General features: G+C 53.2%; 11 protein-coding genes across 11 annotated transcripts; 7 read left to right on the top strand and 4 right to left on the bottom strand.

Moving 5' to 3' along the window:
* Positions 1–62: 62 nt before the first annotated feature.
* On the top strand, positions 63–1416 carry GUITHDRAFT_101402 (hypothetical protein; the record flags this gene model as incomplete). The annotated part of the gene is made up of 5 exons (XM_005839873.1): positions 63–556; positions 609–858; positions 912–1014; positions 1070–1206; positions 1255–1416. 5 exons carry the CDS (start codon positions 63–65, stop codon positions 1414–1416), a joined length of 1146 nt encoding a protein of 381 aa, XP_005839930.1.
* Positions 1417–1663: 247 nt separating this feature from the next.
* On the top strand, positions 1664–2425 carry GUITHDRAFT_150482 (hypothetical protein). The gene is made up of 4 exons (XM_005839872.1): positions 1664–2010; positions 2070–2196; positions 2246–2347; positions 2394–2425. Exons 1-4 carry the CDS (start codon positions 1679–1681, stop codon positions 2409–2411), a joined length of 579 nt encoding a protein of 192 aa, XP_005839929.1. The 5' UTR covers positions 1664–1678; the 3' UTR covers positions 2412–2425.
* A 507-nt stretch (positions 2426–2932) lies between these two features.
* On the bottom strand, positions 2933–4277 carry GUITHDRAFT_54039 (hypothetical protein; the record flags this gene model as incomplete). Its single annotated transcript, XM_005839871.1, has 5 exons — positions 2933–3053; positions 3464–3556; positions 3609–3707; positions 4060–4161; positions 4207–4277. Coding segments are annotated over 5 exons (486 nt in total), but the record flags the coding sequence as incomplete, so codon positions are not given.
* A 1729-nt stretch (positions 4278–6006) lies between these two features.
* On the top strand, positions 6007–10126 carry GUITHDRAFT_161121 (hypothetical protein). The gene is made up of 7 exons (XM_005839870.1): positions 6007–6040; positions 6422–8178; positions 8232–8342; positions 8387–9352; positions 9405–9476; positions 9533–9646; positions 9799–10126. Exons 2-7 carry the CDS (start codon positions 6466–6468, stop codon positions 9994–9996), a joined length of 3174 nt encoding a protein of 1057 aa, XP_005839927.1. The 5' UTR covers positions 6007–6040; positions 6422–6465; the 3' UTR covers positions 9997–10126.
* A 708-nt stretch (positions 10127–10834) lies between these two features.
* Positions 10835–15136, top strand: GUITHDRAFT_133351 (hypothetical protein; the record flags this gene model as incomplete). Its single annotated transcript, XM_005839869.1, has 17 exons — positions 10835–10942; positions 10964–11063; positions 11113–11152; positions 11206–11295; positions 11343–11573; positions 11624–11661; positions 11712–11767; positions 11812–11846; positions 11985–12402; positions 12666–12707; positions 13220–13332; positions 13628–13688; positions 13946–14003; positions 14150–14187; positions 14310–14330; positions 14799–14891; positions 15038–15136. The coding sequence occupies 17 exons, from the start codon at positions 10835–10837 to the stop codon at positions 15134–15136; spliced, it is 1641 nt and encodes a 546-aa protein (XP_005839926.1).
* Positions 15137–15688: 552 nt separating this feature from the next.
* GUITHDRAFT_133350 (hypothetical protein) lies at positions 15689–17827 on the bottom strand (the record flags this gene model as incomplete). Its single annotated transcript, XM_005839868.1, has 8 exons — positions 15689–16119; positions 16260–16329; positions 16538–16595; positions 16865–16959; positions 17225–17366; positions 17558–17614; positions 17661–17725; positions 17810–17827. The coding sequence occupies 8 exons, from the start codon at positions 17825–17827 to the stop codon at positions 15689–15691; spliced, it is 936 nt and encodes a 311-aa protein (XP_005839925.1).
* A 675-nt stretch (positions 17828–18502) lies between these two features.
* Positions 18503–20007, top strand: GUITHDRAFT_101396 (hypothetical protein; the record flags this gene model as incomplete). Its single annotated transcript, XM_005839867.1, has 9 exons — positions 18503–18646; positions 18704–18760; positions 18807–18914; positions 18964–19049; positions 19208–19261; positions 19307–19367; positions 19481–19527; positions 19576–19654; positions 19855–20007. The coding sequence occupies 9 exons, from the start codon at positions 18503–18505 to the stop codon at positions 20005–20007; spliced, it is 789 nt and encodes a 262-aa protein (XP_005839924.1).
* A 2840-nt stretch (positions 20008–22847) lies between these two features.
* On the bottom strand, positions 22848–23810 carry GUITHDRAFT_133348 (hypothetical protein; the record flags this gene model as incomplete). Its single annotated transcript, XM_005839866.1, has 3 exons — positions 22848–23167; positions 23241–23585; positions 23648–23810. The coding sequence occupies 3 exons, from the start codon at positions 23808–23810 to the stop codon at positions 22848–22850; spliced, it is 828 nt and encodes a 275-aa protein (XP_005839923.1).
* A 491-nt stretch (positions 23811–24301) lies between these two features.
* GUITHDRAFT_133347 (hypothetical protein) lies at positions 24302–25292 on the top strand (the record flags this gene model as incomplete). The annotated part of the gene is made up of 2 exons (XM_005839865.1): positions 24302–24340; positions 24789–25292. The coding sequence occupies 2 exons, from the start codon at positions 24302–24304 to the stop codon at positions 25290–25292; spliced, it is 543 nt and encodes a 180-aa protein (XP_005839922.1).
* A 227-nt stretch (positions 25293–25519) lies between these two features.
* Positions 25520–26620, bottom strand: GUITHDRAFT_84522 (hypothetical protein). The gene is made up of 7 exons (XM_005839864.1): positions 26550–26620; positions 26368–26457; positions 26182–26311; positions 26065–26134; positions 25871–25948; positions 25748–25819; positions 25520–25702 (listed from the first exon to the last, which is right to left on the bottom strand). Exons 1-7 carry the CDS (start codon positions 26586–26588, stop codon positions 25591–25593), a joined length of 591 nt encoding a protein of 196 aa, XP_005839921.1. The 5' UTR covers positions 26589–26620; the 3' UTR covers positions 25520–25590.
* Positions 26621–27018: 398 nt separating this feature from the next.
* GUITHDRAFT_101392 (hypothetical protein) lies at positions 27019–27513 on the top strand (the record flags this gene model as incomplete). Its single annotated transcript, XM_005839863.1, has 6 exons — positions 27019–27021; positions 27082–27098; positions 27148–27201; positions 27251–27331; positions 27361–27415; positions 27466–27513. The coding sequence occupies 6 exons, from the start codon at positions 27019–27021 to the stop codon at positions 27511–27513; spliced, it is 258 nt and encodes an 85-aa protein (XP_005839920.1).
* Positions 27514–27807: the final 294 nt, after the last annotated feature.

Here is a 27807-nt window from a genome sequence, read left to right as displayed (position 1 = left end):
CCTCCTCTCCTCCGCCCTTCGTGTCCCAGAAGCACCTCCGGCTCCCTCTCTCAGGTAGAAAGATGTCAAACGGGCCCATCTCGCCAATGTCGCCCGTTGGTCGAGAGGAGCACGTGGACCAGCAGCACTTGGCTGAGAGTAGGAGCAGTTGGCAGAGTGGGATGACAACGAAAATTCCTACTCCTCGTGAGATTGGTTGGGGCAAATACAAGGACACGAAGTTAGATGCTACTGCGCAAAGGATACAGAGCTTTGATTCGAGTAGGTTTTCAAGGGATAGCTTGCATGGATCACAGTCAAAGAACGACATTCTTCAGATGACCAAGCGGGTTAGGACTCTTGAGGTTCAGAATCTCTTCATGCCCAACGACGAGAACGCACCCCAAAGCAATCGGTCAGAATTGTCAAGCAGATTTCACAGGAAAACCATCATGCCAAACCCCGACAATGCAGGGAGTAAGTTCTCTGTGGAGGGGTGGGGGCCAGCATCCAAGGTTGAGTTCGAGGACTATCCCGTCAGTCTATTCTCACCCGACGTTTCATCGCTGCTAACGAGGTATTCCCCTGCTCTGGCATGACATGGCCTTGACCCCCGTGGTGTGTGGCAGTCGGATCATCCCCGATAAGTCCGCGGCAAGTCCGGTGAGCGGAGCATCGCAGAGGTCGCTCGAGCTCGAAGTGCACGGCGAGAGGCTCATGAAGGAGAGCGAGCACCACGCGCAGAAGATTGAGGCGATGAAGGGCATGAAGACCCTGAGCTCTCGTCAAGTCGCCAACCTGCACTACCACTTGTACAAGCGGGGAAGCATGGCAGATGCCATCAAAGACCTCAAGAAAGGGTCGAGCCTCTCGAGCAAGGTGCGGGTCGAGTCAGGGGCAGGAGAGAGCAGTTGCTGACGAGGCGTCAGCAGGATACCTCCCCGAGTAACTACAGGAGGAGCTTCTCTCCTGTCGACTTCTCCTTCCTCGTGACCACCAAGGTCGGACGACTGGAAGGCCCGTCACAGTCGCTCGGTGACGTTGCGGACATGCTCGCAGCTCTCGCGCTCCACTGACTGATGTCGCGCAGGGATCACGCATGCTGCTGGGCTTCCGTCGCCACTGCGGTACAACCAGCAGGCAGAGCTGGACGGCGTTGCCAACAGCACAGCATCATCGAAGGGCTTTCAGAACGCGTATCCCTTTCACAGCTCGAAGCATGTAGAGGTGACTTTGATCGCACGCTGACATCAAGTCTATGACATTCATGCACAGTCAAGCTTGAAGGAGATCCCTGTACCCAAGTTCGCCCAGGCCGTGAAGAGCTCTAACGCTTCCTCCTCTGTGTTCCGACCATCGTTTGACAAGGGAGTGGAGTTGGACGGGCAGATCGCGCCGGGCAAGAGGCCAAGAGACTTGACCATCAATCATCGCTGAACAAGTTGAAGTTGGATGTTCTATTTTTCTATTTATTGTTTCTGTTTCAAACGAATGAGAGTCTTTCGAACTTCACAACACTACTGACTAAAATCCCCCCCGCAAGCGGTCCCAGCCGGGCTCACCGTACTGCCACATTGAAGGCCGGCCGAGTCACAAGAGTCAAGGGTAGGTCACGGGACGATCAAGGCAGTTCCATCTTACCCTCATCCCCGCTCCTGACCCAAGTCCGGATCCTTGCCAGATCCTTGCATCTAAGACCATGCTGCTTGCCGCCGTGTGCCTGATGGCGACGATGATGGCGCAAGAGGCCGCGGGCTTCCAGCTCTCTCCTGCCCTCCATGCTAGAAACGCTCATAGAGGGTTGATGCTCGCTGGCTCAACTCCTAGATGCAGCAGAAGCATGTCCCGCACCGTAATGTGTGTAAGTGACGACACGTCGGTCTCGCGCAGGAGACTCCTTGCGTCGTCGGCCATGCTGGCCGGTTGTTCGTTGCTTGCTCCCATGGCGGATGCAGCGGACAAAGTCCAGTCAGAGGAGGACAGGAAAGTGAAGGCCACATCCCCTGGTATTGCTCTCGACATGATTATCACGTAATATCGCTCTAGGGGATCGTTGTCGGGCCTCTGGGTGATTGTTTCTTTCCTGGCAGAATGAAGGTGGCAAAGAACTACCGTGAGCTGCTGCCCAAGATTCAAAGCGAGGACTACAAATCCGCTACCTCCTTCCTGAGCAACCCTTGGACAAACGGTTCTGCCAGGTTCTTGAAGAAGAACAAGGTACATGGAGAGTCCGGCATTCTTTCAGCGCGGTCTCACCTCTCCGCAGGTGTTGGAGTCTCTGGCAACAAGCCTGAAGGGAGTGAGTGCAGGAGATGATCTGGACTCTGATCCCTCCTTCAACAACGAGTCATCGCCCGATTCCCTTGCGGTGAGAACATGGGCATGCGGTGTCAAACTGACTTCTGTCTCGCGACAGATTTCGAGCAGGGTGACTACTTTGTACGAGATCTTCGACAAGCTGGAGGCTGCATGCAAGGAGCAGAATCGTGAAGAAGCGGTAAGAACGCAGAGTCTGTGTATGCAGCTCGAAAGACAAGCTGTACAACCTTTCCTCCCTTTGATTTATCACCAACAGATCAAGCAGTACAACTCTGGGAAGCTCAAGTTCGACGAGATTCTCAAGCAGCTTGATCTTCCTATCGTAGACTACGCAGACAGCAAGAAGATTGTGACCCCTTGAAATCGAAGGGAGGAAACATTCAAGCAGAGTTCGCCTCCTGTCCCAAAGTTGTTTCTATTTCGCGCTCAACATGAACGGATTCATGGAAGTCGGGGCGAGAGAAGGATCCGAGATGTTCGTCTTCCCATCGAAAGTTACTGAGAATGTCCCTCCAGCATGTACGAAAACTCCTCCAACAGGGCAGCCCTGGTTGAACTGTCCTGTAAATTCCTGCCCTTGTAACCACCTGCCGTGAGCATCAGCCTCCAAATATGGCCAGGGGCTTCCACCACACCTGAAGTTGCCCATCCCTTGTAGTTGTCCCAACTCGAACTCTCCCTCGTACATCCCAACTTGCGAGAAAAATTGCTTCCCCTTCCCGTGTTGCTTCCCCGACACCCATTCTCCCTCATACCTGGAGGAGGACGTCAGGACATGTAAGCCAGACAATCGAACAGACTACCAGAATCTCTGCTGATCCTGCACTATGTGATATCCGTTCAAGGTTTCCATGGGTTGTTGATGACAGATGCAGTTGATCGAGAACAAGTTCTGAACCATGGACAGCTGCTGTTGGCTCCCTACCAGTGAGGATCTTTGTGAATTGGCAGCACTCACAGAGGGCAACGTTTCGATTATTTTCATGTCCAAGGGCTTCAGAAGAGGATCGAATATGCTCCCTGCCAGCAATTCAACAATTGAAGCTTTTCCGGCTCTATAAAGCCTTTCTTACTGCTTCCGTCGAAAATCACTTCTGCCCTCGTTCCATTCGGTTTCTCGACGATGCCTGAGACTGGACATGACAGCTGGAACGAGCCCTCAAACTTCTCGCCATCAGGGTATTTATATGATCCTTTCCCATGGAACAGCCCAGCAGACCATTGCCCAACATAGGCGCCCATCTTGGCGTGAGCCCACCTGCAAATAAAGACAGTTACTGTGAATCCCGGTCAACAGCCCGCCTTCTCACCGCCCAAAGCCGTCCCATCGACCTTCATTCCATTCGCCATCGTACATGCAGTCAGTGGATTCAAGCTTGTGATGCCCTTGTAGCTGGTCGCAAGGTAGTCTTTGAGAAGTATCAGTACACCTTGCTAGTTGAGATTTGCTACAATCACCCGTGGCATGTGCATCGGTGTCCCGATGTAGAAACACTATATCCCGAGAGCACAAATACGTCGCTGTCTTCGCGTTTCACTTGCAAGCTTGAAGTTGAGGATTTGGATGCCATGATGTCGTTTCCTCCAATCGATGTGGTAGGGGAGGTCATTTGAGAAACACTTCCAGTCTTTTGCAGCGTGTCCGTGGAGGCTGGCGATTCGGGTTCCTTCGATGTTTGTCCATTCGTGTGATATTCTTGGATCAACAGCCTTGAAATGACGATTCTCGGACAATCTGTGATTCTGATGTTGCCATCGTACTGCACTTCATACTGCTTTCCGTCAGACTCTCGGAAGATGCCACTCTGAGGGCAGTCGAGCCGAAAGATGCCCTCGAACATGCTTCCGTTGGCGAAGTGATACCTAACACTCATCAAAATCTCAAGGGCTCATTCTTCAAAAGCATACATGCCAATGCCCGAGAACAAGCCTCCTCTCCACTCTCCCTCGTATGTGTCACCAGACGGATCATGGACAACATGCCAACCATTCAGCTCATGCCTGCGGGTCACATCGATTCTCAGCGATTCCGTTGGGACCCAATCAAAGAATACATACATTCCTTGGTCGTGACAAAAGCATCTGAAGTTCTGCCCTGAGACAATGTCCTAGAAAATGAAATGAATGCTTGTCTCATATTCCATGAGAAGGGAAAGGAGATAGTACCGGAAGCAGCGTTCTCGGACGGGGTTGCTTCTTGGTTGGCTTTTTCTGGATCTTTGTAATCCAACTGCTGAGGTTCGAGCCATTTTCGGGATCTGATCCGTTCATGGTAGACGAGCACAACCAAGAGACTTCACTGACAACTGACGGTAGTAATCGCGTTCATCGCAGGCTTCTTTAGACCACCCCATATTCGAACCAAATCTCGCTCCATTCTCACGCATCTCCCTTCTCACCTCCTGTTCCTCAGGAGCCTGCCATTCTCTCCTCTTCCTCCTCTTCCTCCTCGCCCTTGTCCTCCCCCACCCCTGAGGTCTCCTCGCATTTTAGCCGCTGCCTACTAAAGTTCGACGTCTATCCACCCACCAGGACCAACCTGTCAGCCTTGCCCAGTACCCTACCCTCCGGTATTAGAACTACAATTTTGTAGTTGACCCTACCCCTCATTATTACGTGAGTTCAAGCTGTAAGCACTGGTACCAGTGAGTCCCATCGATACCACCCTCACCCACTCCTTTCCATGTTCGCAAGTACCCCTACCCCTCCGTATTCGTTTCTCGTTGTGAAGGACCATGAGGCGGCACCCTCTTACACCACCCCTACTCTCTTCGCATCACCCACCCAAAGACCTGTCTTCACCCTACCACTTTGGCGACATATCTCATTTTCTGATCACCCCTACCCCCTCTGTGAGGACCCCGGGACCATTCCTTCGATGAAATTTTTTTCAGAGGCTCCGGGCGGTTATCGCGATCGTTTTAGTCGTTACAAGCGTTACAAGCTCTGTAGCTAGCTGTCAGTCTTGGATCTGCTCGGCATTTCCAAAATGTTTGCCCGCCTTCGTGACCCTCTGACACTTGTATCCCACCACCCCACCCCTCTCTGTACTACCCCACCCTCTCATACCTGTCAGGTCAAGCTCTCAACTCCCACACCATCACTACTGATCAAAAAACTAATAGGAAACAATTGGTATCTCGGCCTTTCCCAGAACACCAACCCCAAGTATGTACCCTACCCACCTTTGACAATCCATCCTACCACCCTCCCTATTAAAATGTTCCAGACGGTTTCTCTGTCAAACTTACCCTTTCCACTGAGCTATCATATACCGGTGGTCCAAACATGATGACCCCTATTCACAAACACATTACCCTTCCTTATGAGTACATTCTTGATAGCATTGGACCCCCCACCCATCTACACAACCCCCTTTAACAATTACCCCCACCCCCTTTTGCAATTCTACCCCATCACCCCTGTTTCCCCTAGATCATTCCTCCACCCCCTCGCGCACGGCGGCGTAGTATATTGGCAGGGGCCGCATTCCAACTGTGATTGGCAAAGTGAGAGGGTACTCAGTTGGCCCCGCTTCCCTATTCCCAAGGGGTCGTGGTAGATCAGTGGTATGTTTAGCAGAGAAAAAGGGGGGTTCTTATTGAAAGGTGCAACTCTGAACCGGGTGGGGTCAGGAAACTCCTTGATTTGGTAGGTACACCCGCACGCCAACTTTGGCTGTGCGAGAAGTATCGCTGTAACGCCCAGAGTCGCTTCATGCTGTTTCGCTCTTGTTAGTCAGGTGACTTACCCAACCATGCTCTATCACTGCATGCTCCCCCCTTCTTCTGCGCACTAGTTTCTCTCTCCTTCCTTTCCTGCCGCCTCTTCCCCTTGTCCCATGCGACTGTCCTTGGTTTTTGTGGGGATTTACAAGAGTAATGCGACTTGTGTAGTCAGAGTTTCTTACAAATCGAGCTTGCACGCGCATTTCGACAGAACTCTGCCGCATTTCCATGCTCGTTGCTTTTTTTTAAAACACCATCACAATTCCTCAAAACACCATCACCATTCCTCTGCACTTGACGCTTGTTGTGCGTTCTTTCGAACGCAACAAAACTTTACGCTTTAAATTGATCCATTCCGAAGTTTGTCCATTAATGCTGATGCTTGTTCTTGACAGTAAGAAGCTGCTAGAAAGCAGAATTCGACGGATATTCTGCAGCGATGGCAGACTTCAACATCAACTCGGAGCAACTGTCCAAGTTCATGCGCATATGCTTCGAGAATCCTTTAAACTCACAGGTTGAAGAAAAAGTCTTGCCAGCTCTTGAAGAGCTTGGCGGGCATGAAGGAATTGTGAAAAAGTTGAGAACGGACTCAGTTAACGGCATTAGCAGCAGCGAAGTAGACACGAGAAAGTCATTCTTTGGATCGAACTACGTTGAACCTGATCCACCAGATTCCATCTTTCAGATAGCTTGGGAGGCGCTTCAGGACCCGTGCTTGATTTTCCTTTGTTTTGCGGCTTGCGTCTCTTTCTTTGTCGGCATCGTCTTCAACGAAGGAATGGAGTGGCTTGAGGGCCTGGCGATCTTGAGCGCTGTGTTTGTAGTCGTCACGGTATCGGCTGTGAATGACTATAAGAAGGAGCAGCAGTTTCGAGCTCTGAATGCTGTGAAGGACGATGTGAAGGTAACCGTGATCAGAAGGGGAGAGAAGGAGAAAATCTCAACTCATGACATTGTTGTGGGCGATGTAGTGTTGCTCAGCACGGGTGACCTGGTCTGTGCGGATGGTCTTGTGTTTGACAAGAACGACTTGGGGATCTCAGAAGCCATGCTCACGGGAGAGACTGTAATCAAGCGCAAAGGCCCTTTTGAGCTAGGTTCGAGTGCATCGTCGGCAGCAAAGGTGATCCCTGCATTATTTGCTGGGACATTCGTTCAGGAAGGCGAAGGAAGAATGTTGGTAACTGCAGTCGGCACGCACACATATCAAGGGCTTATGGAGGAGAAGATGAGGGAAGAGGAGGAAGAAAAGAGCGTTCTTCAGCAAAAGCTGGATAAAATGACAGAGCTCATAACGAAAGCAGGTGCCATTGCAGGAGGCATGACAGTTGCGATTTTGCTCCTGAGATTCGTGATTGCATTTGCAAACAAGGATTGCTGCAAGGAAACATTCGATCATTCAATACATCATCTTGAGTGGTTGCGTTTCCTTGTAGTTGGTGTCACAGTGTTTGTTGTGGCTGTTCCTGAAGGTCTCCCGCTTGCTGTGACCATCACGCTAGCTTTTTCAGTGAGCAAGATGATGGAAGATAACAATCTTGTTCGTCACTTGAGCGCATGCGAGACCATGGGAAGTGCAACAACTATATGCTCAGACAAGACAGGGACTCTCACGACCGGGAAAATGACAGTGGTGAAACTTTGGTCTTGTGGAGAGGCTGACGAAACCATTGCTGCTTCGATTCAAAGGATTCCAGCCGCAGTGCAGAAACTTCTGGCTGAAGCCATCGTTGTCAATACGTCCTTCAAGTCTGATGTCGAGTGGGATCCGGTCAGTGGAAATGTGATGAAGTACACGGGCAATGATACGGAGTGTGCCATGCTGTGTTTGTCGAACAAGATACTTGTGGCCCAAGGTTTCAAGTCGGGCAACCCATACAAAGATGTTCGACAAACATATCCTTTGGATGATCCAAATCGCCATGCTATTTCCTTTTCATCTGACCGCAAGAGAATGAGTACCTTGATCATCCCGCAAGGATCAACTTCGTTCCGCCTTTACACCAAGGGGGCTTCTGAAATTGTGTTGGGCCTTTGTAAATGGGTGATTGACCAGAATGGGTCTGTTGTTGAGCTTACAGAAGCCATGAAGTCCCAACTCACAGAGGAGATCGGAAAGTTTTCAGATGAGGGACTGCGAACGCTTTCAGTAATATTTTGTAGTGTCTACGATTTCATGTTTATCCTTATTTTCGCTTTCAGGTGGCGTATCGTGACTTCGATCAATCACCCAACATGGATGAAGAGGAAAAAGTTGAGAACGACCTTGTCTTGATTGGTCTACTCGGATTAGAGGATCCTGTCAGGCCAGAGGTGATGTCCAGAGCCATAAGTGAGTCGTTCCTGAACGTTTTTAGGTACCTGAGGCTATCCGAGTCTGCAAACGAGCTGGGATCGTTGTCAGGATGGTTACAGGCGATAACCCTCGAACTGCAGCTGCGATCGCAAAGAAGTGTGGAATCCTGTCTGATGACGATGATTCTGCTACGATCATGACTGGCTCGGACTTTCGAGAGAAGGTATTGGACGAGCACGATGAGATCGACATGGATGAATTCGACAAGATCTGGGTGGACCTGCGAGTATTGGCGAGGTCGTCGCCTCTCGACAAGCTGACGCTGGTCACTGGCATTCAACAGAGTAAGGCCTCCACGCCACAAGTCGTTGCAGTGACAGGAGATGGAACCAATGATGCTCCTGCGCTGAAGAAAGCAGATGTGGGCTTTGCAATGGGCATTACTGGAACTCAAGTAGCGCAAAATGCTGCAGATATCATTGTCTTGGATGATAACTTTGCATCGATCGTGCAAGCGGTGAAATGGGGTAGATGTGTGTATGACAATATCTGCAAATTCTTGCAATTCCAGCTCACAGTCAACCTCACGGCTTGTGCGATAGCTGTGGCCGGAGCTTCCATCCTGACAAAGAGTCCGCTCAACGTGATTCAGTTGCTCTGGGTCAACATGATTATGGATTCGTTTGCCTCGCTCGCTCTTGCAACTGAGGATCCTCGCCCGGACCTGTTGAACCGCAAGCCGTATCCTCGCACGCAGCCGCTGCTGTCTCCGTACATGCTCCGGTCCCTCCTCTGCCACGCGATTTGGCAGCTCATCATCCTGTGCATCTTTATCTTTGGGGTTGGCGACGTTTGTCCGGATTCGCATAATCTAAACTATTGTGGAAATTCAACCATCTATCATGATAACATTGGGGCCGTCAAATCCGGTCGCCCGGCAGCGTTCGACAGTCAATATCTGCCCAGTGCGGAAAATTGTATACCGGTTAATGAAAGGCCGCCTGGCTATTGCAAGCAAGAAGTTGAGGTAATTTCCCAAGTGTTTGTTACTCTTGTATTGATGGGAATATGCAATGCAGGAAGATTCAAAGCCAAACCAACACAACGCTATGATCTTCACTGTCTTTGTTCTGATGCAATTGTTCAACCAGGTGAAATCCTCGCCTTTGCACTTCATGATATTCTGACGTTGAGCCTTTCTTTTCAGATTAATGCCAGAAAAATACATGGGGAATGGAATGCTTTCACTGGAATCTTTGACAACAAGTTCTTTCTTTCCGTCATGGGTCTAGAATTTGCCATGCAGTTCCTCATGGTCGAGGTGATACTCAACTATCTGTGTCCTTGGAATCTTGTTTCCATGTCTTCTTCTACTATCCTCTGCTGTCCTTTCGTGTCCCTCTCTCTCCTGTCGAACTTGTTCTCAACCCTTGCGCTTTTCCCAACCACTCCTGCTCTAACGGATTCCATCAGATCCCTGGTGTGAACACTGCCGTCGGCTGTACCGGAATGACGTTCGGGCAGTGGGTCCTCTGCATTTTTATCGGGGCGACTGAGCTTCCGATGCATCTGTTGATCGCGCGAGTGCCGTTGAAGTGGCTTCCGAAGAGGCTGACGGCAAGCTATGACTCCGGTGCGGGAGATGGGATTCCTTTGCTAGCTATGAAGTGAGGGCGTTCAAGGGCCTGAGCCCCCGAGTGGTCGGATCGACACAGACAACTTTTAATAACAAACTTGAAAACTCTAATCAATGGTTGCTGTAACATGTATTCCTAATTTCCGATGAAAGCAAAAAAGTGCGACTATTGTATCGGACACATATGTATCCTTTGTTCCTCTGTCTGTACGGGGATATCCTCACTCTGACGCCCCTCTACCGCATCTCCTCTACACAATCACCTGCATCTTTCAACCGCGTTCGTTTCCTCTTCTTGTTGATGTTCACGATGTAGGTTGTGCCCCTCCATCACCTCACCCATAAGCTCCCTCCTCCCTCTCCTCCTTCTCTCCCTCCTATCCTGTCCTCCCTTCTCTCCCTCCTACCCTCTCCCCCTATCCCCGTCCCTCGTCCCCCCAAACTTGCTGCTCCGATCTCTTTCTCCGCAGGTTTTGGTGTACTCCCGTCGATCTGTTTACCCCCGATGACTTTTTTTTCATGATCGTCTACACTACCCCTTCATTTTACCTGCTCGAGTACCCTCCTCGTTCCCTCGACCCTCGGCGAATCATTTCAATGCACCACCTCCTCTCTAGAGCAGCGCAGGGGGGGAGCAGGAGTGACGTGACCTCAGCAGAAGGGAGGAGACGGAGGGAGGAGAGAGGATGAGAAGAGGAGGGGAGGGGAGGGGACTCCGAGGCAGAGGCAGAGGCAGGGGTAGAGGAAGAGGTAGAGGCAGAGGGGGAGACAATGAGTGACAGAGGACGGGAAAGAGCGAGGAGCAAGCGGGGTCCACGTTTTGTGCTTACTCCCCATGCTAGCAAGTAACCAGCGGTCTACAGGAGCTGCACGATGGCTGCAGCAACTGCCTCCCCCGCTGGCAAGGACATGCTGCAACAAGCTTTTGCCACACCTCTCGCGCAGAGGATGAAGGTGCGGGACAAACTCGGAAACATGTCGGTATGTTCAATCAGCATGCAGGTTACTGGGAGGAGGACAGAGCAGACCAACGGTGGAGTGATATCGTCACGGATGGAAAACTTTCTACAGGATGGGGCAGAAGTCTTTGTGGGCCTTGAAGGTAATTATGCTTCCCTGCCCCACCGCTACTGAGACCTCCTTGGCCTTAGGTGAAGCAACTTCGGTCGCCGTTCCCTTCTACGCCTCCCCGTAGTCTTCGTTCCGAGAGTCGCGTGCCTCTCTTACCTTCTGCTCGTTCGCAGGATGTTGAGAACCCCAGCGCCAGATTCCGGCCGGGTCATGCAGCAAGTCGCCTCGGCCTACAAGACTTTCAGCTCCATGGTGCAGCACAAGTTCGCTCGATCCCTTGCTCTCTGTACACACGTCTGACCTGGCGCAGGCAAAGTGCTCGTACGCCATGGTCCGCGAGGGAGGGAGGAGGGAAGCCGGTGGGGGTGGGTCTCCACGTCGAGCAAGTGCAGATGCAGGCGTTGTTGCCCGAGGGAGAGAAACTTGTGTACTCGGTGATCGCGGTCAAGGACGTCGTCGAAGGCTCCTTCACCTCCATGCTCAAAGTCGTCCAGCCAGGCGACTTTCTCGTGGCGGTGGACGGTCAATCGACGAAGAACCGGTGACTATCTCCGGGGAGACGTCAAGCTCGTCATGACGCTCCTCCTGCAGCAACCTCGACCAAGTGCACTCGCTGCTGATAGGAGGAGGTGCGATCTGATGCCTTGCGCTCCTGCCGGCTGCTGACGTGGCTCGGTAGAGGACACGACGTGTGTCGGCTGTTTCTACAGGAAACCATCGGGCATGTACTTTGAGGTCAAGTCCTCTTGCCCCGCTCTCTGTCGCTCAGCCGCTCGCAGGTTCCGATGCTGCGGCACTCGACGTCGGAGCACAGGTGGGATGGTAGCGGCTGAGTGCTTCCTGTCACCATCGTCCCTCCCTTTCCAGCCCCCGACCCTTCCTCCTCCTCTTCAGACCCTCCTTCCCATCGTACGAGGAGGAGGGGGGCCTCCATGCTGACTGCATGCTGCAGTTTTGAGTACAACCATCATCGCAACCCGCTCCTGTCGGAGCTGACGGCCAACGGCCAGCGCATGGCAGAGATGAGCGCGGTCAAGTTCAAGGAGGAGACGAGCCTCTACGAGATCTATGAGAACATCCAATCCAGCGAGCAGACCTCTTCTCCTCCTCGTGCCGCTGCCGCTGCTGCCGCCGCTGCTGCTTCACCCTTCTCTACACCCCTAGCTCATCGAACAGCGTCTCCTATGTCGTCCGCCAAGGGAACGGGGGACGCTGAAGAGTTGCAGTCCCCCCTGGTCCTCTCCTCCCCGATGAAGATCGCGAGCGAGCGAGTCGATCTCTTCCTCTCTCACTCTCCGTCTGCCGACTTTGGAGTAGGAGGAGGGAGAGGCCCTACAGCGGCCTCCCTCGCTGGCGACGAGGAGATTGAGGTTTGTTTTTACTTCCTGCACTTCCTGAAACAAACTTTCCCCATATCCTTCCTCCTTCTGCTCTCCTCTCTCCTCTCTCCTCTCTCCTCTCTCCTCTCTCCTCTCTCCTCTCTCCTCTCTCCTCTCTCCTCTCTCCTCTCTCCTCTCTCCTCTCTCCTCTTCTCCCGTCATTTCATCTTTCAGGTTTCAAAGACTCTCCTGGCGCAGTTGCGAGTAATCAAATCAGATTCCGATAACTGAACAAGTCTTTGACCACTTGACAGTATGCGATGACTGTGATAGAGGCTGCAAACAGAAGAGAACAGGTGAAGAAAGCAAAAACGAGAGGGAGAAAAATATCGAGATGATGACAATGGTAGTCGTGGCGGTCGTGATAGTATTGGTGATGATAAAATGAGGGCCAGATGTTTTGTGATGAGAAGGAAAGGCGTTGAGGAAACATAACATGATGGTTGTGAGATTGAGTTTGGTGGAAGTGAAGAGAGCAGGAGAAACAAACAAGAGAAGTAGTGAAGGGAGAGGTTGGCGATGAAAACATGGGAGTGAAAAGTTGAAGGTGTTGTCTGACTTTCATCCAGGAGTTATCTGACGAAATTTCGGACCTGAGAAACAAACTGGTGACCATGACGACGATGACGATGACGATGACGATGACGATGATGATGATGATGATGATGATGATGATGATGATGATGATGATGATGATGATGATGATGATGATGATGATGATGATGATGATGATGATGATGTATTAGTGTTTTTCTGTCTCTGTACGCTTCTTGTGTCTCTACTTGTACTCTTCTCAACCTGGCTCCAGTCGATGACGTCGGAGGATCACACTCGATACAAGAGGAGGCAGGAGGAGGAGAGAGACGGGGAGATGCAGGCCATGAGGCTCAAGATCCATTCACTCGTCGAGTCTTACAGGAGGTGACGCACATAAAGAACACACCTCCTGCTCCTGCTCCTGCCTTCTGCTCCTGCTCCTGCTCCTGCTCCTGCCCCGTTCCTCCTTCTCCTGCTCCTGCTCTTGCTCCTGCTCATGCCTTCTGCTCCTGCTCTTTCTCCTGCTCCTGCTCATGCCTTCTGCTCCTGCTCCTGCCTTCTGCTGCAGATCCTCCTTGCGCTGCTGCCTTCTGCTCCTGCTCCTGCTCCTGCTCCTGCTTCCTACCTCTTGTTTGCTCCTACATTTCCCTGGTCCTCGCTGCTGACTTGGAAGCTGCAGGCAGCAGGAGACGATTCAGAGCTACCAGAACGAAAACAGAAAAGCGCACATGAAGATTCAGGTGGGGGCAAAGAAAATGGACAGAGGGCAACACACATCACTTTCACCTTGCATATCACAGACGATCTTATCGTTCACTTCAACACATGACAACCACCTTCAAGTCTTGATTTCACCTTCAAGGCCTGATAGAACAGCACCATCCATTCTCATTGCAGCAATGATTGCTCTCCCTGCTGCTCCTTCTGCATATCCTGCTCCTGCTCTTCTCCCCGCTGCTCCCGCCTGATCGCCCCGTTCACTTGTGGCTCTTTGCAGCAACTCGAGGAGCAGACGATCCAACACAATCGAGACTTTTATGAGCAGAGGTCCAGAGGTGATGAGAAGAAGAGGTGGAGGGGAGGAGGAGGCAGCAGCTGAGGAGGAGAGAGGGCGAGAGGGAGAAGACGAGGAGATGGAAATGGAGATGGAGGAAAGGAGACGGTAGGGGAGGACATGACCTGATGCCTCTTGTTGTTTCAGATTCAAACATGGAAGAAAAGTTGAAGATGGTGCAGCAGGTCATCTCATTTGTCCTGCTCCTGCTCCTGCTCCTCCTCCTTTCTCTCCTCCTCCTTTCTCTCCTCCGCCCTTCTTTGAATCCTCATTTCCTTTTGCTTCTCTCACAACATTTCCTTTGCAGGATCTCGCTGACCTGCAGAAGGTGATTTCATCCTCCTTTCCCTTCCTGTTCTATGGATCCTCCCTCTTCCTCCCTCTTCCTTTTCCCTGCTCACTACTATATGCCTCCGACTCTTGCCTTTCTCCCTTGCACCTCGTGCACCTCCTGCTCCTGCTCTTGCTCTTGCTCCTGCTACTGCTCCTCTCTTGGCTCCTGCTCCTGCTCCTGTCTTCTGCTCTTGCTCTTGCTCTTGCTCTTGCTCTTGCTACTGCTACTGCTACTGCTACTGCTCCTTCACCTGCTACTGCTACTGCTCCTGCTCCTGCTCCTGCTCCTGCTCCTGCTCCTGCTCCTGCTCCTGCTCCTTCACCTGCTCCTGCTCCTGCTCCTGCTCCTGCTCCTGCTCCTTCACCTGCTCCTGCTCCTGCTCCTGCTACTGCTACTGCTCACTCTACTCCTGTTCCCCACCTCCCCATTTTCTCCTCTTGCTAACTTCACCTCGTCCCGCAGGCCTACGAGCAGCAGAGTGAGCAAGTGAGTTCGCTCACCGACACCACAGCCTACCAGACGGTCGAGATCTTCCGCTTGAACGAGGTCATGAGAGTGAGAGGAGGAGCAGGGGGAGCAGGGGGAGCGGGAGTGGGAGCAGGAGAGAGAGGGGATCAGAGGAGTTGAGAAAGTTGAGGACGAGGAGGGGAGCAGGTGGAAGGGATTGGGGAGGTTTACAGCTCCATGACACTTTGCGGCAGCTGCTGGACAAGCTGAGCAGGGAGAAGGACCAGGTGGTGGGGAAGTTGAAGGTGCTGCAGCAAGAGAAGGACAGAGGATTCTTTGTTCCTTTATTCTGATCTCCTCCTCTCCTCCTCTCCTCCCTCCTCCCTCCTCCCTCCTCCTCTCCTCACCCGTCCCATCCTTCTCCGAGCCCCCTCCCCGCCCCCTCCTCCGTATGTCTTCGACGGAAATAAAGAAGTTTCTCCTTCATCCAGCATTTGACTCCTCCTCCTCCTCTTCCTGCTTCTGCTCCTGCTCCTCCCGTCTACCCCACGACTCTGATACATCCTGCCCCATCATCTACCTCTGCCTTCTCATCGCTTTTTAGGCTTCAGTTCCTCGTCAGTCTGTAGGAATATCATCATTCAGTCTCCTCCTTGCTCCCTCCCACCCCCTTTCCCTCCCTCCCTCCCTCCCTCTCGTCCTCTCCTCGTCCTCGCTCCCTCCCATCCCCTCGCTCCCTCGCTCCCTCGCTCCCATCCCCTTGCTTCATCGCTCTCCCCCTACTCCTTGCCTCATACTCTCCCTCCATCCAACTCCTCCATCCCTCTCCTCCCCCCCTCCCCTTTCGTTTATCCTCACCGGCTTGTGATCGCTTTCGAACACGTGCAGCACGTTGAGAAACTGAATCAAATATCAGACACCTGCTGGTGCTGGTGCTGGTGCTGGTGCTGGTGCTGGTGCTGGTGCTGGTGCTGGTGCTGGTGCTGGTGCTGGTGCTGGTGCTGGTGCTGGTGCTGGTGCTGGTGCTGGTGCTGGTGCTGGTGCTGCTGGTGCTGGTGCTGGTGCTGGTGCTGGTGCTGGTGCTGGTGCTGGTGCTGGTGCTGGTGCTGGTGCTGGTGCTGGTGCTGGTGCTGGTGCTGGTGCTGGTGCTGGTGCTGGTGCTGGTGCTGGTGCTGGTGCTGGTGCTGGTGCTGGTGCTGGTGCTGGTGCTGGTGCTGGTGCTGGTGCTGGTGCTGGTGCTGGTGCTGGTGCTGGTGCTGGTGCTGGTGCTGTGCCTCTAACAATTCCTCCTGCTCCTCTGCCTTTCTTCCTCGCCCTCTTCTAACCTCCCACTCACCTGCTCAAAGGTTAAGAATCCGCCAGTGGAACCTGAGCAAAGAGGAAGAAAAGCAAATTTCAGCGCTCAGCATTGATAGGAAACCAGGTGAAATCCTCCTCCTCCTCTCCCCCTCCTTCTCTCTCCTCCTCCTTCCCTACCTGCTTCTTTGAAAAGCTTCTCCGACATATCTGCTGCTAGTGCGCTGCGACCGAAGCGATTGAACAGCACCTGAGAAGGCGATGTCAGAGCAAATCTCCTGCCCTCCTCCTGTCTCCTCTTTCCATCAACTCCGCTCCGTCTCCTCTCCTCTCCTTCTCTCTTTCTCTTCTCTTCTCTTCTCCTTCTCTCTTTCTCTTCTCTTCTCTTCTCCTCTCCTTCTCTCTTTCTCTTCTCTTCTCCTTCTCCCCTTCCTTTCACTTGGTTCCTCCTCCTGTACCTCAGCACACTCGTCCTCGCTCATCGTTCCTCCACCGTCTTTGTCGCAGATCATGAACCTTGCGAAGGAATTACAGAAGAAGAGAACGGACAAATGGAGAGGGAGAGGAGGAACGGAGAGGGAGAGGAGAATCAGGAGGGTAAGTAGGAGAATCAGGAGGGTAAGTAGCAGAATCAGGAGGGTAAGTAGCAGAAGCAGGAGGGATTACACGATGAGGTTGTAGAGAACGGACAAATGGAGAGGGAGAGGAGGAAGGGAGAGGGAGAGGAGAATCAGGAGGTAAGTAGGAGAATCAGGAGGGTAAGTAGGAGGAGTAGGAGGGATTACACGATAAGGTTGTAGAGACGTCTTGGTTCCCTCCCTGTCTTGTCTCGCTTGCATCTGAGGTAACCTTGCACAAACGTGTTCCACTCGATGTATCCCTGCAATGCTGATCAGGCGCGTAGGGAGAGGACGTGGGGAAGGAGAGAGGAAAGAGAGTAGGGAGAGAACGAGGGCAATAATGAGGGGAAGGGAGCTGGAACAACAAGACAGAGAAGTATAGAATGCAAACGAGGGAGGAGGAGGAGACAGAGGAAAGACATGCCAAAGTGAAGGAGGAGGAAGAGGAGGAGAACGTGGGGAGAGGAAGCTGAGAGGAGGTGGATGACGGGGCGGCAGGGAGAGGAGGGAGGAAGAAATCATCACATTGCTCTCCTCGTCGTTTTCCCAGATGATGTCTTCTGCTCGGGCACAGCTCAAAACTCCCATCCGCAGTAATTCGCTGCTCGTCCCACCAGCCTCCGTCACCCCATACTCCGTCTTCGTCTTGAACTTGTACCCGCACGACCTGCAGTATCCCATCACCTCCTAGAGCCTGTCCTCTTGTACACTCCTTCCTCCTCACTTCCTGTGCCACCTCTGCCTCTGCCTCTGCCTCCTCTCCTCCCCTCCCTCCCCTCCTTCTTCGACAGCCTTCATCAAGTTTTTCCTTCACAAGCAAGGGAAAGTTCTGTTTCCCACCAATCCTCCCATATCTACCTGAAGGTGACAGCGAGGTCCTCGGCATTGAAGTATCCTTTCGACCTCCTGTCCAACCTATCCCCCTCGCATCACCGCAGGCAGTCGGAACCTCCTCGAGTACCTTTCAAACACTCTCCTCAGGTTCTCATACTCCACACGCTTCTCCATCCCCAGCGCCTTCCAGTCCTGTGGTCCAGTTCAGATTATCCTCCCTCTTTACTGCCTCCTCCTCCTCCTCCTCCTCCTCCTCCTCCTCCTCCTCCTCCTCACCGTCTCGCTCGTACGCATTTTTGGCCTCAAGCTCTGTTGACGTCCGTTGATTGTTTGCGCGGGGATGCGGGCACCCCGATCGCCCGATGGAGACCGACCAGTCAAGTAGGATCGGGTGCGGCGATGGCGGAGGACGAGGGAGGGAGATGGTGGATGGGTAGCGAGACAGCAGGAGAGAGATACTGCGCGGTTTAGGAGAAGAGAGGAGAGAGGAGGAGAGGGGAGAGGGGAGAGGTAGAGAGGAGGAGAGGGGAGAGAGAAGAGAGGGAGGAGGAAAGAGGAAGGAGGAAGGAGGAGAAAGTGTGGGGCATGGAGTAGGAGAGGGGTCAGTGGTGAGAGAAGGGGAATAAAAGGGAGAGGACCAGACCAGATAAGTAGGTATGAAGGCTCGGGAGGAGAATGGAGGGGCAAGACAGCTTTGATGGCTCATAGTGAAGGAGAAGGTGGAAGGGGTCAATGCGAACGTTTCACGGGTGCTTGAAGGGGCTCTTGCTCCCGGTTTTTTCATGCCTGCTCCTCTTGGTATCTTTCAGCACTGCAGGAACAAACGGTGAAGGCCATGGCCTGCCGGCCGATCGCAACAGCTGCATGGAGGGTCAATGCAAGGTAGCAGGCGATGTCGGCGGCGTCGAGGGACCATGGCCGCTGTCGTGCTCGCTCGAGGCTAACTTGGGGTTCCCTTCACCTGAGTCGATGGAGCGGAGGCCGTTCGTGGTGGCGACCTTGATCAAGTGGTTCGATGCTCAGGGGTTCGACGAGGAGGAGGTCGCGTCATGCTCGGTCCCATGCCTGTTCTTGAAGCTGCCTGAGTACTCCAACGAAAAATGCGTGGAGGAGGTGAGGGAGGGAGCGAGGGAGGGAGCGAGGTAGGAGATGAGTGCTTGCTCTCCACAGGCGGACATGCTGCTGGCGACGACGAACTTCCAACCTCCCCCGTCCTTCGCCAAGTTCGTCTTGCCGCTCTTCTCCCCCACTGCATGCTCATCCTTCACCACAGGCCCCCGTGAGTTTCTCTTCTGCCAGCGCGCAAGGGCTGACCGGGCTGCTGCCCAGCTGGCAAATCTGGGGATACTTCTCTCTAGAGTCAGCGGTGAACTACCCGGAGGTAGGATGAGGCAGTGGGGGGAGGGAGCAGTGGGTGAGGAGCAGAGCAGATGGAGAGGGAGGAGTACATGAAGCAGTTCGAGGTGGAGCTCTCGACCAGGATGTTCTCCGATGTCCCGATGACGTTCGCGCCGAGGTGAAGAAACTGGAGATGGCGGGAGGGGAGAGGAGGCGACGGGGAGAGGAGATGTTCAAAGACGAGGGAGGAGAAGAGACGTGCGGGGCTCAACTCATGTGCTGTTGGGAGGGGGGGGAGGTGCGAGGGCTGGGGGCTCAGAGCTTCGTTGTTTGCAGAGACAGCGACGTCATCCGCCGTCCGACCGCAGAGAAGAAGTTTGGGTTTGCCCTGTGAGGAGCAGGAGAGGTCGAGCAGGAGGCTGAGAGTTGGTTCAGGTACCTGCAGAGCAACTGTGTGAGCTGGAGGGACGACATTGTCAGGGAGCTGATGGAGCATGTGAGAGCATGTGCAGGAGGAGGAGGAGGAGAATGAAGGAGAGGAAGAGCTGGTGGTGGAGGAGGAGAGAGACGAGGGAGACGAGGAGGAAGCTGAACTTGCCGACTTGTCAGGTCCCAGTCGACAGCCTGGGCAGGTGCCTGAACAATGGCGACATCCCGTGAGGCTGCGAGGCAACAGCGGGGAGCAGCTGAGAGTGCCATGGCAGGGAGAGGATGACGACGGTGGAGCTTATCTCCCGTTACAAGTTCTTCATCGCCTTCGAGAACTCCATCCACCATGACTTCGTGAGGACCTTGCTCGTGCCCCTTGCTCTGCCATTCCCCACTCCCTCTCGATCTCTTCCTCGTCCGCACCAACCTTCACGTCCTCACTCTTCGCCTGCTCTTCTCGTCCTGCTTCTCTCCTCGTCCTTCTGCCTCCTCGTCCTTCTGGTCCTGCTCCTTCCATTCTCCTCCACGTCGATCTCCTCCTCATCTGGCCACAGGTCACTGAGAGGATCTTCAACGCGTGGATAGCAGGAGCGATCCCCATCTACAAGGGAGCTCCAAACGTTGACGACTTCGCTCCTTCCCCTCGCTCCTTCCTCCTTCTCGACGATTTCGATTCAGTTCCTGCTCTTGCTGCCTACCTCCGGTAAAGGATCCTCCTCCTCCTCCTCCTCCTCCTCCTCCTCCTCCTCGTCGTCGTCGTCGTCGTCTTGCTCCCCCTCTTCCTCCTCATCCTCCTTCTCCGGCACTGGCCTGTCTCTGCCATGACGACGTCTCAGATATCTTGATGAAAACCAGACAGCGTTTAATCAATTTCTTCGCTTCAAGGACCCTGTGAGTGCTGGGCCTCCTCCCGTCTCTACTGAACCTGCTCCGTGCTCCGTCCGTTGTCTTTCTTACGCTTCTTGTCTCGGCTGAGCTTATTTGACTGATTTATTCTGTCTTCTTTCCTCCTCTTCCCTTCCCTTCCCTTCCCTTCCCTTCCCTTCCCTTCCCTTCCCTTCCCTTCCCTTCCCTTCCCTTCCCTTCTCGGCCTCTCTTCTTCTCGCCCTCAGGCTGTTGAACTTTCCCCTGGTTACTTGCATGCGTCGAACTGTTCTTTCTATGCACCAGGAGGCGAAAAGGTCCTCCCTTCCCTTCCTCTCTTCCCTTCCTCTCTCCCCTTCCTCCCTTCCCTTCCTCCCTCCCCTTCCTCCCTCCCCTTCCTCCCTTCCCATCGCTTCCCTTGATCCTTCGCCATGTCGCACAGACGAATTTTTGCATTTCCCTCCCTCCCTCCCTCCCTCCCCTCATCTTCCTCCTCCTCTTTTTCCAATCTCCCGAGTTCTTCGCTTGCCTCCTCCTTGCTCCCTCACTTGGTCACCCAGGGATCGCAAGTTCCCTTCCCTCAGCTCGAAGTCGTCGACCCGTCAGCTCATCCTCCTCGCTCTTCCCCCTTCTGTCAGGCGAGCGGCGGACGTAGAGAGGGGAGGGGCCACTTACTCTACGGTCCTCTCAGCATGCAGGAGGTCTGGACGGGACCGGCGTGAGCATCTTGGATCCTCGTTCGAGGTGAGAGACTGAGAGAGAGGAGGAGAGAGCAGCGAGGAGGAGAGAGGGGGAGGAGAGAGGAGGATAGAAATAAGAGAGGAGGAGTAGGACAGATTGCTGTGGAGGGTGTGCAAGTGATCGATGGAAGGTCGGACAGGAATTAGAACGAGCAGTGATGAGAGGTATGGGGGAGGCAAGTCAGAGGAAGAGGAGGAGAGAGGTGGAGGAGAGAGCAGTATCAGGAGGAGGAGAAGGAGAAGGAGAAGAAGGAGGAGGATGGAGGAGAAGAGAGGAGGAGGAGGAAGAGGAGGAAGAGGATGGGGCTGAAAAACAAGAGCAGGTGCTTCAAGGCCCACTCGCTGAGGGCCAAGGATCACCATCGGTACAACTCGGTGGGGGCATGTCGCATCTGCGAGGAGGGGTACAGACACCAGCAGAGGGTCCTGAAGGAGCAGGAGCTCCTGAGATCTTCCGCCCCCGTCATGCTCCGCCTTGAGTTGCACCGAAGTAACATCCTCCTCCCGCTCCTGCTGCTGCAAGCTCGACTCCCTCCCCCCTCTGCCCGCTTCATCTTGTTGGGAAATACCTTGATTCACTCTATCCTGTCCTGTCCTGTCCTGTCCTGTCCTGTCCTGTCCTGTCCCCTTTCTAGTCCTCTTCCCGTTGCTGACTGCTCACAGGGGAAAATCTCGAGCTCGTCGTTCAGGCACTCATCTCCTCTTCCTCTGCAGAAACAGTAGCAATGACTCCTGCTCCTCCTCCCTCCTCGTCCCCTTCCCGCCTCCCTCCCTCCCTTCGCCTTGACGACTCGTTTTTCCCTCTTGCTCCTCGTCCTCTCTCCCTTCACCCTCCTCCTCCTCCTTGCAGGCGCCCAGCTTTTCCACCCCCGCCGACGGCTCAGCCTTCATCATCGTCCACAGCAGGATGCCCGAGCCCTTCCTCCGCCCCATCGACATTCCCATGAACAGCAACTTGGTCATCAGCCTCAGCGGCTTCGCTCCCGGCAGGTGGCTCCCTCCCTGACCAGCTGCCTCCCAGCTGACACCTCCCTCAGTTACCGCATAGCAGTCAGGCTCGTCTCCCACAGCAAGCGGCTGCTCGCTGAGGCTGAGGAGGAGGTGACCATACAGTGAGCGGGAGGAGACTCTGAGGAAGAGGGGAGAGGGAGGGGGAAAGAGGGAGGAGATGGAGAGGAGGAGAGGGAGGGGAGGAGGCAGTAGTCTATGTAACAGCAGCGTCTCCTCTTTTGACCTACTCCTTCCTCACGTCAAGACCCTCGACCTGCACCTTCACAGCTCTCCTGTGCGTGTAGAGTACAGACAGCAAGCTCCCTCATCCTCCTGCAAGTCCTGCTCTCCATTTTCCTTCCTCCTGCCCCTGCCCCTGCTCGCCTGCAGCACACGCAAGGTGTTCACAGTAGGGAGAGAAATTCTCGTCCCATCCTCCATTATCAATAGATCGGAGGAGTGAAAGACCCAACTGCCTTGTAATGATGGCGCAGATGCTTTCGTGTGTTATATATTTGACTGTTTAACCCACAACAAGGAGTTACATACATCACCCTGTGGACAGTAAAAAATCTGCTATACCTCCACCACCAACAGATGGATCATAACAACATTTTGTACTGGAGGGATAACATTTTGTCTTGACAGACAACAGTAGGTGCTTCCAAAGTTCTATTGGACATAACAGCCAGTTTCAACTTAGCCCAAATCTTTGGCCGCCTCGCCTTCCCCCCTCTTCGCCTTGCCTAGCTTCTCTCATTTTCTTGCGCCTCCACTATCACAAAGTCTCCAGCTCATCGTTCATGCACACACTATCCACACTTTCCCATTCCAATACAACACACACCTGCTGACGGCTCAGCCTCAATCGTCGTCCACAGACGTATGCAAACAGCAATCCCTCGGCTATTCCTGTTGAGGCGCGGAGTTGACTGCTTTTCATCGTCCAGCGACTACGGGAAGATGTGCTTCGAAGAAGAGTAGGTGGTGACGGTTGAGGAGGAGGAGAGTAAACCAGTGGCTCCTGTTCTGCCGGGATCAAGAGCTATATCCTCTGCCTCACAACTTTGGGCGGTCTGACAGTGCTTCTTCTGTGGGGCAGATGCTGATGCTATAGCAACGATCTGGTCCAAGGCCTCAGAGACGGAGCTCTTGAGGAGGGTTCGTTCCTGCTTGAGCTTGTGGCAGACGAGCTCCTGACTTGCTGATTTCACCCTCTCGGAGCTCGAAACTTCGCTTGCTGCAGCTGGAAGCGACGGGTTACAGAACGTCGCTGAAACAGCGGCAGCAAGGGATCATACCTTCACTTTCCTCTCGGTCCTGACACCGAGTTAGATGCGACGAACCTGCATGGCTGCTGGGTACTGCCCCACATCCCTCTACTGTGCTTGATGACGCTGCTGACTCCAATCCAGCTGTTCTTGTGGAGCAAGCAGTGTCGGTGTTGGGGTCGACCGGGAAAGGGATGAAGACAGATTTCCCGTTCCTCTTCCGGAACGTTCCATACAGCCCCTGACGGTTGCATGCCTTGCCGGAAGAGGAGTAGATGGTTGAAGATGAAGATGCATAAGAGGACAACCCATTCTGCTCCTCCACTTCCCAACCTTCCCTTGCCCCTGGATATCTGCTTGAAGGGCCTGAAACAATCTGAGCGACGATGGCGTCGGCTTTGGATCGAACTCTTGCTCTTCCTGAGACGTTGATGAAGCACAATTAAGTCAGTTCTCCCTTCCTCCTCAATGCATCGAATCACCTGCTTCAACTTCCAAGTCCCACGACTGCACCTTCGGGTTTTTGTTACATGGCGCCGTTGTAGTCGGATCCCTCATTCTCTTGGTCGGTGTGAATCGATGTGAGTCGGCGGGGACGGTCGAGTTAGTGATATCTCGGAAAGCATTTCTAGATTGCGGCTGCATTCTGTGCAAAACATATGTTGGTCAGTCCAAGAAGATCAAAACACAGCGAAACTGCAAAACTCTCTCAATCCTGCGGTTCTTTGATCGGACTTGTCTCGTACTCGAGTTCCCTAGCATTCATCGCCTTCTACTCCTCTGCTCCTGTTTTGACCGCCTGTGTTTGTACTGATTTATTTCACTCATTCCAAATCTGGTAGCGAGTTTTACAAATCATTTTAGTCACTGATTGAGTAACGCGCCCTCCCGGCTGGCAGGGCCGCGGGCCCCGCCGGCTGTGAGGGTCCATATGGACAGGGTGGGGTCATCAAGTAGGACTTCGAAGGGGTGGTAATCTCAAATCTCGTCCAAAACACCAGGGTGTTAATTGGTAGTAGTCACAACGTACCCCTCCCTTGAAGTCATCTGAGCTGTTTGAAGTACCGGTAGGTTTGTGAATGGAGAATAAAAGGGGGTAGGGTGGGACAGGTTGGGGAAGGCTCCTCGCTGCGACCATGGCGCCCAGGTTCACAGTGACGCTGAATGGCGGGAAGGTGAGAAGAGGAGGAAGCGGCGGAGAGATACATGATCGAGGTTTCTGTGATCGAGATAGATAAAGCGCAACAAGGAAAGTGTGAAACGAGGAAGGCGAACAGATGCATTGATGGAGCAAACAGTCTCTTGTCAGGGGTGGTCTTGTTGAACTGTATACTTGTTGTGAAGCGGTAAGGCATTGGGTGTATTGACGTGCGTGCAATGAGGAGATTATTTTGCAGATTTTTCGATGTGCGAATGTATTATAGAATCATTGCAGGGAGGGCAGTGAAACTGCCCAGAGCACCACTAAACAAATTAGCATTCAGTGTTTCACGGTTTCATGAATCAATGTTGCTTTTTACGCGCATCGATGATAGTTTCGGTTTTATTGATTTCTTTTATTCAAAACTACGCTGACGTTTTATATCGTGATGCTTTTGCAAACGTGTTGACATTGTTTTGCAGAAACAAGAAGGCTTCTTATCTGCATCCATGCGAAAAGCACTTGGAGTTAACGCGGGAGGAGCGGGAAAGAACGCGAGCGGGAAGCAGCTTGCCAACAATGATCTGAGGTTGAAGCTGTCGGGGAACAAGAACAAGCCCAAAGCCCTGGTTTCTAAATCTGCTCAAAGAGCGATGCAAGTGGACCAAAAAACTGCTCAGTCTGATGAGGAGGGCAAATGGGTCAACGATATGTACTACAAGTCTGGTCAGTCAGACATTGTCACCAATGCAACTGTCAATGCTGATAGACCAGCATCGTACCTTGTTCATGCAACCAATAGCAGGAATAAGAAAGTGCTGTCCAAGCAGATTGGCAGTGCTACGGGGAGATTGCTTCACAAAGCAGGTGTTTTCCAATCCAAGGATGGGGGAGCAGATGATGATGAAATGAAAGTCGAGCAATCAAGCTCGAAACCTTCTGCAGTGAAGAAGAAGGGACGAGGAGCTTTCACATACCCAACCTAGGGCAGCTGTTCTTATGAGTCAACTGATGAATGTTGTATAGTTAATTCGAGTCGCTGAAAATCAGACAGAAAGGAACACGAGATTGGTAACTCCCTAAGTTTCTGATCAAATATGCATTGAAATAGTGAAGCTTCATACTTAATCTGGTCAATTCTAAGCCCATGTCATTGTCCCACAACCAGAGGATTTGTTGAGGACCAGAGGATTTGTTGAGGACCAGAGGATTTGTTGAGGACATTGTACTATCATTCTTGAGAGACATTGCATCTGAGAACAGGTCTCCTCGGGGTTGGCCCAATCACTCTCGTTTAGCCTTTGGGCTCCTCTTCAAGAAATATCCGAGGAGCATTCCACAGAAGAATGAAAACCCAAGCCCGGTGAAAAAAGCTGCCTTGTGGTACTCCCAAATGCTGCATGCAAACATCAGTAGCCCCCAAGGCGATCTCGTCAACCACCTCTCCATATCGCGGTGGATGGTGACCATGTAGAGGTGGCTGGCCTTGTCAAACAAACTCATCTCGTCCCATCTGCGCATAGAGCATCAATGGCCCGTCATCGCTGCGGGTAACAGCACCCACCCCTTGGGAACAGGCGCCCCTGTCTCTTTCTTGAAGCCTCCCTTGGCAAAGGCGTACAAGCTGTCAAGGTCGCGGGGCCTAGCTTGAAAATCAGTGAAACCGCTGGCAGAAATTCTGGAGAGGATGAAGAGCCGATGAAGACGAGAGCAACGACAAAGCTTGAGATTGTAGATGAGGAAGTGAACCGATCTTACCCCATGTAGTCGTACATCTTTCCCTTGCTAAACATCTTGAGAGTTGGAAATCCTCTGATCTGGAACCTCTCTGTACGAACTTCAAAACTTCTCCACAGCTGCCACAGTGACATCGACCTTGGAGCTTGGGGCTCACGGTTCCATCGACCTTGGCGATGATGGGAGTAACGTCTCCTGCCTCCTTCTCCTCGTTGAGCTTCTGTGCCAAGCTCTCCCACGTGGGGGTCAACGACTTGCAATGTCCGCACTGCGTCGGACACGTCACCGCATCCATGGGGCGAAGTGGCGACCAAGAAGGCTCACCCAAGGAGCATAGAACTCGACGAACCAGTCGCCTGTGGTCGCCCCGGTGACCGACTGTGTGTCGTGCTCGAAGGTGCTGTCGGTCAGAACCTGAGGAAGGGAGAAGGAGTACGAGTGTTAGCCCAACGGCCGTAAATTCGTCTCATGGACGGAAGGGAGCGCACGCAAGCATGTTTGTTCACCTTCACAAACGATTTCTCTCCTCCCTCTGCGTTCACCATCACCGCCACGGCCAGCAGCGGCACCAGCCATCGCGCCCCCGCCATTGCAATTGGATGACGTTAACTTCCGCACGGGTCGTGTCATCCCCCTCATTCTCAAACAAAAAAAGAGCTTTACAGTTGTTGAGTAAAGTTTCAGAAACGAGAAATGCAGGATCCCAGCCCTGGGAAGCGACGAGGCGGGGGAAGGTGATGCGATGAGGGCGATGGTGGCGGTGGTGAAGATGAAGATGACATCAACAACGATGGACATGATGACGAGGATTGAGATGATGAGGACCATGTCGATGCGAAAGTAGCACGAGCGGTTCGGGTCAACTGAGATTCTTCACTCTCCTGGGGTGGAGAGAGAGACCGCAGTTTGGAGGTCATGATGATTTTCATGTGGGAAGTTGTAAGGTGGTTTTGATCGATGTGATTAGGAATGAGGATGGTGAGAAAGGAGGAAACTTGCAAAGGGAAAGAGATTGACCACTAGCAGTGATTGTAGCAGGATCAAGCAGGGAAAGGGTTCAGATGAGGAGGGCCTGGAAATTCGGTCATGATGTTTCTCGAACAGAGCGCGAGGGCTGATCTTGAAATGGGCGCTTCTGAAGGCGTTCGGGCCAGATCGGTGAGCATGGCGTGTAGCATGTTCGTCTTACAACTGAAACTTCTGGTAGCTGGCACTTCGCAGCGTTAATGAACGAGGAGAGGACGACGGCTATCAAGGAAGCGATCACCAGGCATGTGGGGGAGACGAGGTCCTCGCTCCCTGACTCCTTCATCTTAGGGCGATCCAGAGGGCAGGGGCTGATGGGTCGATCGCCGTCGCTGATCTTGGAGCTGTACGTCCGGGAACTTGGGCCCCCTCGGTTCATGTGAGGCTTGTGCGCAGGGTCACGGGCTGTACGGGATGATGGCGGAGCGAGGAGGAGCAGGGTGAGGATCGGGGCCTGCGGTGATCAACTGACGGTGACTTGGCAAGGTCGGTCACGAGATACGAATGCCTCGTTCCTCTGGCTAAGATGCAAGCGAACATGGCGAAGAGTGCTGGGATGAAGATGAGGATACGGACACAGGTGCTTCCTCCTCCTCCTCCTCTACCACTACCACCACCACCACCACCACCACCACCACCACCACCACCACCACCACCACCACCACCACCACCACCGCTACCGCTACCACTACCACCACCACCGCTACCACTACCACCACCACCACCACCATCATCATC

The sequence above is a fragment of the Guillardia theta genome, assembly GCF_000315625.1.
Source record: "Guillardia theta CCMP2712 unplaced genomic scaffold GUITHscaffold_7, whole genome shotgun sequence".
NCBI lineage: Eukaryota > Cryptophyceae > Pyrenomonadales > Geminigeraceae > Guillardia > Guillardia theta.
This window is presented reverse-complemented; position numbering and strand designations above follow the sequence as displayed.

Bases quoted from the DNA above. Each gene is read 5' to 3' on its own strand.
- GUITHDRAFT_150482 (XM_005839872.1), top strand. From the start codon at position 1,679: ATGCTGCTTGCCGCCGTGTGCCTGATGGCGACGATGATGGCGCAAGAG. The intron at 2,011-2,069 runs GTAATATCGCTC...CTTTCCTGGCAG, and splicing joins GCTCTCGACATGATTATCAC to AATGAAGGTGGCAAAGAACT. The intron at 2,197-2,245 runs GTACATGGAGAG...ACCTCTCCGCAG, and splicing joins GGTTCTTGAAGAAGAACAAG to GTGTTGGAGTCTCTGGCAAC.
- GUITHDRAFT_161121 (XM_005839870.1), top strand. From the start codon at position 6,466: ATGGCAGACTTCAACATCAACTCGGAGCAACTGTCCAAGTTCATGCGC. The intron at 8,179-8,231 runs GTAATATTTTGT...TTTCGCTTTCAG, and splicing joins AGGGACTGCGAACGCTTTCA to GTGGCGTATCGTGACTTCGA. The intron at 9,647-9,798 runs GTGATACTCAAC...GGATTCCATCAG, and splicing joins TGCAGTTCCTCATGGTCGAG to ATCCCTGGTGTGAACACTGC.
- GUITHDRAFT_84522 (XM_005839864.1), bottom strand. From the start codon at position 26,588: ATGGTGAACGCAGAGGGAGGAGAGAAATCGTTTGTGAAG. The intron at 26,312-26,367 runs GTGAGCCTTCTT...TGTCCGACGCAG, and splicing joins TCGAGTTCTATGCTCCTTGG to TGCGGACATTGCAAGTCGTT. The intron at 26,135-26,181 runs GTCGATGTCACT...AAGTTCGTACAG, and splicing joins CGTGAGCCCCAAGCTCCAAG to AGAGGTTCCAGATCAGAGGA.